Here is a 9,219-nt window from a genome sequence, read left to right as displayed (position 1 = left end):
AGGAGAGCTAAGGCCAGAGTACCAATGGGCCGTTTGAAGCCGTATACGCCAACACTTCAAGGTACTTTCCTAATTACCAAAGGCATGAGTGAATCAGGAATATTTTTTTCATGTGAAGTGCTTTATTTTCATTTCTTCATTAAATAATGCTTATACAGGTATCTGGAACGATAGCCTGAGAAGGCTAGTATCCGGTACACTGTTCATAATAAACATGCAGCTCTTCGTGCGAGCAGGCAAAACACACACTGCAACGAGTTTCGTGTCAGGTTGCCGTCCGATTTTGGTGCCTGTCCTACTGTGACTTTCATTCGAAAAAAAAACAAAAGCTTGGTAGAGGTGGCGATGCTCGAGACAACGTGCCATCGCAATAGAGGAAGAAGAATCTGTCCGTGATCTAGCACGCGTTGCTTTACGTGCTCTTTCAAGAACACTAGGCCTGATATTGAAGATGCATGTTGCTTTCGAAGAACCAGGAGAACCTGCTCTGCAAGAGCCCAAAGGTGAGTCAGCACCAGTTAATTATTCCCTTAACGATTCCTACATGACTTCTTATAGTGAAGACAGATGACAGATTCGGTGGCGCGATTGCATAGAATAATGATTGCTTACTTTACATGCGACAGGTAAACTGTCTTTGATGATGCACCTGACGCGCAAGCTTCCAGCCGTGTCAAAACCATAGCGGGCTGCCGTTATTGTTTGTTTTGAGCTACAGCGCTAATAGGCGGGAGTTGTGTGCTATAGCAGGTGGCACTATTGTGGTGGGCCAGACGCATCCTCAGAGCGTCGTCACGGCTCTCCCTTTCAATGTACTACGTCATGCCACACGATTTTGCTCTAGGGCGCAACAAAGGAACATATTTTTCGTGGCAAAGATATCTGCTTGAGATTCCTCGGTTCACAGCGCGTGGCCTTAGATGACACGGCCACAGAGGATATGTCTTTCAGAATATCAACAGCGTATTAATTAGATACACCAATAACTGAGTGTGGTAGGCAGATCTTGGAAGTGTTTTATCGGGTTCTTTTGATCACCAATAAAATGGCGCGAAACGCGTCCTTTAAAAATCGTCACTCCGATCGTTGCATGTCGCTAACTTTACCACCTGTTATTTGCCCTACAGAGTGTGGTCACGCATGCGCACGAGCTTACCTCGTGTTAGGGTGATTTGAATGGTTTCTGTTTTCTCTAGAAAGTTTGCATTGACGTTACGTAGCAAACAATTGTTACTTCCCTCACCAAAGTGACCACTTCTGCCAAAAAAGCGTTCTGCTGAAACACGATGCAAAAACTGTAACAGGGCTTATTTCTCAGCTGTCTTTTGTATACCTGTGCGTTCTCTTTTGTGTTTGGGAGTGTGCTTTAAGTACTAAACTGTGACAGTTTGCAGTTGGCTGTCAGCCCATGTGTGTTCTTTTCGCGCACTTGTTGTGCTTGAGCAGCGCGCTGCTAGTTCCGAGTTGCTTGCCGTGATTAGCGTGACATTCCGATTTGTCACTATCGCATTTATTGCTTCGCCTTTGCGGTGAAAAAGACCTTTTTTATTGAAGCACTTCTGAAACTGTTTGAAAAATTGATTGATATGTGGGGTTTAACGTCCCAAAACCACCATATGATTATGAGAGACGCCGTAGTGGAGGGCTCCGGAAATTTTGACCACCTGGGGTTCTTTAACGTGCACCCAAATCTGAGCACACGGGCCTACAACATTTCCGCCTCCACTGTTTGAAAAATCAAACTGGCAGTCATGCTTGATAATTATGATATCGGGGCATAAAAATGACAAAATGAAGGCCACAGTTTGCTTTCAAGACAATTAACCCTTGCAAGCTCGGTGATTGAGAAACGGATGGTAATTTTTGTAGGTCAGTCAGCGACCACATGGTAAAAAATGAGTTCCTCCGCAAGAACTCAGACCAATACCCCTGTCACACGTGGCATCTTAAGTGCAATTTTGTGCGAGTGTACTTACACTCACGAAGTGTCATTTTGGCGGTTCACTGCTACATGAGAAAGCGAAGAGTAATTAGGAAATGATGGCAGTGGCGATTGACGGATTTGTAGCACAACGTATATTTGTTATTTTCGCACCTGTGTCTCATCTTCAGACCACGATGTCTTCGTGGAAGTAGCACCTGTGGTACATGCCATCTTAAATTACTAGAGAAGACCTCACCCACACATGTGCAAGTGCATATGGAAGTAAACAACGCGACGGACGCAGCCATTGTTGTGCATGTGCTTCCGCATCCCCCTAGCGGGTGTGGCTGGAAAGAGCCCAACGGCGAAAGTAGCAAGCTTATTGTTGTATTGCATAACTTTTTTTATACACACGAATATCCATCATAACAAAAACAATGGTTTAAATATATTATGAGCGCTGCTTTAGGCAACAGCGTCTTTCTGTACAAGCCACTTGTATACCGAGGCTACACACTTCATCGCAGCTGTCGCAGTGAAGTAAGGTTAACGAACGCGCTTGCCGCGAAGTGTACTTTGCAGCGAGTGACACTAAACTTGCTCGTGTGACAGCGCGCAAATGACAGTCGCAGCTAAGTGTACTCGCTCAAAGCGAACTTAAATTGCTACGTGTGACAGGGGTATAAGCACCTACTGTTTACCCGGCGCACACAACAAATACAAGTCATGTGTCGTCGAAAAAACTACAAAAGCGTTACAAATCTAAAAATAGCCGGACCATTACATTCGTCACGGAGGCGATCAGCTAGCGTGCTTCGGTCACCGAGACGGTGCCGCTCCGGACTTTTCATATCCTACTCACCAGGCGTTTCATAATTATGAGGCGACAGTACAGAGCCAGCATTGCTGAAATAGGCTATAAAATATGCTTCTTAGATATTTACGCAGACATAAAGGCGTGCGCTATGGCTAAAGAAAAACAATATTTGCACTGCATTCAATGCCAGTGTTGTGTGGGGAATGAAACGTTTGGGCGATTGCCTCGTGCGACAATGAAGGCTTTATTTTTATGTCGAAAGCTTCAGTGGAATATTGTTTACTCTATTAAAATGCCACTGCTGTTGTCGCATAAAGGACATTGGATGCTCGAACACAGGAGCAGCGCGGTCACGAAGGATATCGGTAGGCACAGCTTGGAAGAATTTGAGGCAAAGATCTTTTTTTTCAGGCAAGGCGGCTGGTATTTTTGCCGCAGCCAAATAATTCACAGCTACACCTAGTTCAATTACGTAATGTCCTGTGGGCGTGCGATGAAGAAAACCAAAAGCGAACATTCCCATGCAACACAACGCCTTTTCAATAAAGGTTGTTCGTTGTTCAGCACCATTACGATGAAAGCAGTCTTATAAATCGCTTCAAAGGGCACTAACTTAGGACTCATTGTCCCGTACCCCTCACAGTAGTGGCCCGCTACTATTGCAGGTGCCAATGCAGCTGGCGATGTTAAAGCAGGTAGCCCAGAGTGTGCGACCTCCGAGGCGCTCCATCCCGGCGCATCTCCCTGGCGCCAGCTTCTGATGGTGCTGTGGAAGAATATCTACATAAAGCGCATGCAGCGCCACTACACCACCACGCTGCTCGAGATTGTGCTGATGGTGGTGCTGCTGCTGGGCATCCAGGACGACGCCGTGGTTGTTGAACCCCTAGTGCGCAGAGGGGACACCTACTTTCGGCCCATAAGCACCTATACCTACTGGAACACGCAGCCCGACATGGCACACATCATCCAGGTGGGAACGTATATGTTAGTCTCCGGTACACTTCTACGGGGTATCACAATTTCATAGATTATATTCGAGCACAGTGGTTGAGCAGTTGTAAAAATGAAGAGATGCTGCAGATTATTTTTACGTAAAACACATGGGCACTGCCATTTTGGTTTGTTAAACGAGGAGGAGGATTGAAAGAGGAAGGACAGGGAGGTTAGCCAGTCCTCACGAAACGAGTGTTTCCTTCTTTTTGTATATTGCGGTGTGAATCGATAAGGGCAGGAATCGCACTAACCCATTACATATCCTGGCGTATATAGCAGCACCTTTCCCGATATAGTTCATTCCTAGTACAGTATTGTGGAGAGTACCTAAGCCCTCCGTACTGAACGTGCTATCGCGTCTTGAATTGACTCTCACGTAGAACTGCTTCGGCCTTTACTCCCTCCAAGCACCTCCTCCACAGAAGGCGGCAGCACTGCAGAACGTTACAGCGTCCTTAAAAGTACCCGTCTCTGTTACTTCAATATGCTTTGATATAAAGAAGGGATATAAGAAGGGAAGGTAACGGAATAGGAACACAATGGTCCAGGTGATAACACTAAAGCAAATTTTACTATACTTGAAAAGATACTTGCACTTTGTAAAACCCCGTTTTAAAAAGCTTCGACATAGGGAGGCAGAACATCATGGCCATGACTGAAATTGCCCGAGCTTCCTAGTACTGTCATTATCGAAAGCCGACACAATGACAGAGGATATCGATGTGTGGAGAACGAGCAGAAACCACCGTTTTTGTTGTGAGGACGGTGCTCGAACGTGTGTTCTTTTGATCTTTCAAAGCAGACCTTGCATTTCTTCATAGCGCCATGGTAATGTGCAATGTTCTCGCCCATGATGAGACGATATGAACAAAATATGAGAGTGCATTACTTTGTCTACCTCTTTTTTTCTCATAATGCTCCCGGACAACTCCGTAATACCGAAACATAAGACTCTGCGCCATATTGTGGAGATAGAAATAGGTAGCCTCCATCATTGCGTGTTGGTGAAGTTGCACGCAGCCGTTATTTTAACTCTTTCGTCAGCATTAGAGGCACTTTACACCGCACCACAGAAACTCAGCATTCAAAATTACCACCACATCAGCATGCCATTCATTGGCTACACGTGACCTTCGGGAACGACGTAAGTATTCTTGCTCCATGGCCTTACACCGCACAACCCTGCTTACAACCATGACTTTGCCGTCCGTTAAGGTGCCATTGGAGGTGATGTGAGTTGAAGCTAATCAAATAACTTATTATCACTGATAATTAAATCATTGAGAATGACGTTATATTGAACGCGAAAGTAAGAACGAGCGTTTACGATAATCTTTAGAGACAATCAGGCATCGTCCTGTCCTGATTGACTTGACTGTGTGGTGCGGCCCATACAGGCCCCTCACTTTGCTATGTATATAGAAAGGCACGTCATTAAATGTTGAGGCATAAATACTCAATATTGTTCACTTAAATCATAATTGCTTGCATGTTCCGTACTCATTCACACTTTGCTCACGGGTCTTCAGGTGTACTTTGCGCCCGTAGAGAACAGGTACCTTGCGAGATTGACGCATGATGCCATGGCGGATCTGCGGGTGGTCCACTTGACTGGCTTCGCGACCGAAAAAGAGCTCGTGGCAGCGATGCGCCTCCAAAACGGCACGTCTGTGCACACAGTGGCGCTGCTGTATACGGACGTGGCTCCAGGGGACCGAGACAGCGTGCCAGTCAGCCTGCACGTCAACTTTTTCGGAGGTCGGCTACCATTCGACGTGCGCGTAAGTACACGAGATGCCACGACGAATTCAAGCACGCGCATAACAGTAACGAAGTAACAGTAAGGAAGTGAGACGAAGCTTTCGACAGCGAGAACATAAAGAAACATCATTACTGCGATAGCTGTCTCAGATAACCTCCAACCGGTCTTCCGCCGTCGTTGTCTATGCAATGTTCCGTAGAATGTACTGGTGTAACCAGCTCTAGTCGCCCACTGCATGATTTACGATGTTAGTATCCAGTTAAAGCTGGAAAGAATACCAGTAGGGAGGCACCAGTAAAAACTGGGAGGTATGTGTTTGCTATGAAACTTTATTGGTTGCTAAGCATGAAGGGCGTCGCGTTGCCTCGCCATTTCGTGGTCGATGACGCTAAAGTGAAAGAACACCAACGTATTAAATATGCGTGAATGTTTATGAACACTGGGCGGATAAAATTATTCTGGAGTTTCTTACAGCGGCGTTCTCCGAAGTATTTTGAGTGCTGTAAATGTGCTGCATGGCACAATCACCTCAACCAAGGTGCAGAAAAAAAGAAAACGAAAAGAAAGAGTGCGGACGTAGTGATTTATTTTTCATAATCAGCAGAAAGCCTAAAGGCTAATTAAACTGCGCCCCCAGAGCTTTCCACTTGTTGGGTCCCCTCGGGATTCGATCGCCAAATCAGCACTGAGTGTATTTCGAAGGCGGTCTTTTTGTGTGATGCTGCCGCCCTACTTCCGTACTCCATTATGACGTTGTATACAATGTTGGCGATTACTTCTCACTGATTTGTAGTTACCGCGAGTAAAGTAAGTATTTATAAAGGTGTCTAGCAGGAACTGGCGTGCACCGAGTGAGGGTATTTTTATTATTAGAAGGGTTTATAGGTGCGCTTGAACTTCCGCAGGAACGGTAAGTTCAGATTGAAATTAAGCTAGCTACATTTAAAACTTCTGAATGGCAACGTCTTATGATCGAAAGAGGAAACGGCAATCTTTGAGACCATTTGAATTGGTGCAGTAAAGTCAGTTTGCGTGCGCTAAAAAAAGCAACTTCAAAAGGTTCACATCCAGCACACTATATTTCGCGATAACGATGCAAACGTTGCAATGTGAAATCTGTTTGATGTCAAGTCACATCTGTTTTATTGCTTTCACTCACCAACTGCACATCTTTTGATGGCACAGATTGCGCGCCACAGTCGCTTAGAAACACCTGGCGCAGACCTGTTGGGGCGATAGTAAAATGAACTCACACCTTACCTTATTCTTGTTTCGAAGTTATAAAATCACAAATAAAATAATCAGGGTGGCCTGGAACACACCGAGGGAATAGACAACAAAATGACACAGACCGGTGATGAGTTTGTTGAAAACCAGGAAATGTAGGGATTTGTTTTGCGATCTTTCGTTTGGTCGTTTCAGAACAAACCGATGCAAAGCGATTCCGTCAAAGAGGTAAGCAGCAAGTAAAATGACGAAATTTGGCGCTGTATTATTATGTGGAATAATCTTTCATCGTGAACCACAGCTAGTTCAGCTGACTTTTGCTGCTGCTGCCTAAAAAATACTTTCTAGTGATAAATTGACTTCCTACGCTTAGTTTTGGTCTTTCCTCCCGGTCTCCTATTTCAATCTAGTTCCAGTTCGTACTTCACTTTTTGTCAGTTTCCTTTTCACTTCGCGCCATAGCTTACCTCTGTGACAAGACAAGCAACTTCTATATCAGAGCTTGAGCTCCGAGGAAACACAAGTCGTAAGTGATGGGGAATACGATCGCCGTCATGTCTCACTACATTTGCTGGGCGGAGAGTGCGAGCAGGAGATGTAAATTCATATTCACTGGAGCACGTTGGATTTAAAGGGACTGACAACATGCCGGAAACTCAAATGAGGTGAGCTCACGGATGTGAAGATTTTCCGCCGCATTGACTCAAATGAACCCAGTTTTTTTTCTTTTTCATGAGAGGGTGCTTTGTATGTTTATCTTTTCATTGAAAGCCACGAAAAATGACCTGTAATGCTTCTTGCGGCAAATCATGAACGATCTGATGTCTGCGGACCACGTGGCCATGGACTGCCGTACGTGGGCAACAACTTTAAATGAGAAGTTTCTTAGCAAACTTAGGACACTTTGAGCATTATCTATCTATCTATCTATCTATCTATCTATCTATCTATCTATCTATCTATCTATCTATCTATCTATCTATCTATCTATCTATCATCTATCTATCTATCTATCTATCTATCTATCTATCTATCTATCTATCTATCTATCTATCTATGTATCTATCTCTCTATCTATCTATCTATCTATCTATCTATCTATCTATCTATCTATCTATCTATCTATCTATCTACGACATTTAGTTCTCCTGGCAGTTTTGATCATGATATCGATACCAAACAAGGTATGGCATAACATGACTTAATGAAGATCAGATTTGACTAGTCATAACATTAAAATCATGACCTGTATGCCATTAATGTCATGAATAACATGTCATGATCCTGCAGTAGTGGTAGTTTCGTTCACCAGGCATATTGCAAAAGCTGGTATGGTATGATATGACAGTCCGGTGAACACAAGAGACAGACCCTAACATGAAAATCGTGACATGCGTGTCATGTAACAGCATGACTGCATGCCACGCTCATGATTCACTCGCGGCCGTTTCGCTGGCGTCACATGTACCACATATGGTATAACAGTACGTGAATGGATGACGAACGTACGTGACTGGTGCAAACATGATAATCATTAGATGCGTGTCATGTGAGAACATGACAACATGCCACAGTCAAGGCGCCAGTACATGGCAACGTGACGCGGTGCGCATGCTCAACGGCATTCGTTTCGTCGCGTCACGCCGACGGTGCCTCGCCAGGCACCGGTCCTGCCACATACTCGCAGGCGCGCTTCACTCTGCGTTGTTTGACGCGTGCGCGTTTCAGCGCATCCGGCGATACTCCGTCACGAAAAGAGGGAGACGTACTGTTCCCTGGGTAGCGCATCGGTGCCGAATGCAGCATGTCACGTTTCACACAGGTTACCATCGGACTGCGCTAATGGACGCTGGTGGCACCTGGCGTCAGACTATATAGAATGCTCGTGTTTCGCTAACGTAGCGTCACTATGCTCAGCGTGCGCGCGCGTCAACACCTATATTGGGCTCTTCATGATGCGCCCGCGGCCATTTTGCTAGCTCCACATATACCAAATTTGGTGTTACGTGACGTCAATGGATGACGATATATATGACTGGTGCAAACAAGATAATACTGACACGCGTATGATGTAAGAACATGACAACATGCCACGCTCATTGCGTGCTCGCGGCCGTTTCGCTAGCTCCACATATACTAACTTTGGTATCACGTGACGTGATTAGAAGACGAATGTAAACGACAGAACCAAACATGATACTCACGACACGGAAGTCATGTACGCATCATTACCTCCACCTCGTAACGTTGTGCTGATTTTAAAGTGACATATTAACATTTCCTATTCGTGCTACGCACATCATCGATTTCCACTGTACGTGGGATCTGCCAATTTTTTTCAATAGTATTCATTCAAATATTGTTTGTTTTGTTATATCAAAATATGTTACTCCACAAAAATTTCAATATAAACCTGCGTTAACATTATGCATTAAAGTAGCACTTCCTTCGTGTGACGTAATGACCCTATGATCGTCAGCGCGTCTTGAGCTA

The 9,219-nt window shown here is 44.9% G+C and overlaps 1 protein-coding gene across 1 annotated transcript in view; it reads left to right on the top strand.

Annotated features, from left to right (window-relative positions):
- The first annotated feature begins 451 nt into the window (after nucleotides 1-451).
- Nucleotides 452-9,219, top strand: part of LOC119177799 (phospholipid-transporting ATPase ABCA3-like) — an 84,697-nt gene continuing 75,929 nt past the window's right edge. Inside the window, exons 1-3 of the mRNA XM_075867635.1 lie at nucleotides 452-503; nucleotides 3,407-3,714; nucleotides 5,267-5,518. Coding sequence (XP_075723750.1) covers nucleotides 452-503; nucleotides 3,407-3,714; nucleotides 5,267-5,518 — 612 coding nt within the window. The remainder of the gene's footprint in view (nucleotides 504-3,406; nucleotides 3,715-5,266; nucleotides 5,519-9,219) is intronic.

The sequence above is a fragment of the Rhipicephalus microplus genome, chromosome 1 (assembly GCF_043290135.1).
Source record: "Rhipicephalus microplus isolate Deutch F79 chromosome 1, USDA_Rmic, whole genome shotgun sequence".
In the NCBI taxonomy this organism is placed as follows: domain Eukaryota; kingdom Metazoa; phylum Arthropoda; class Arachnida; order Ixodida; family Ixodidae; genus Rhipicephalus; species Rhipicephalus microplus.
Note: the sequence above shows the minus strand (reverse complement) of the source record. Positions and strands in the feature narration are given on the sequence as shown.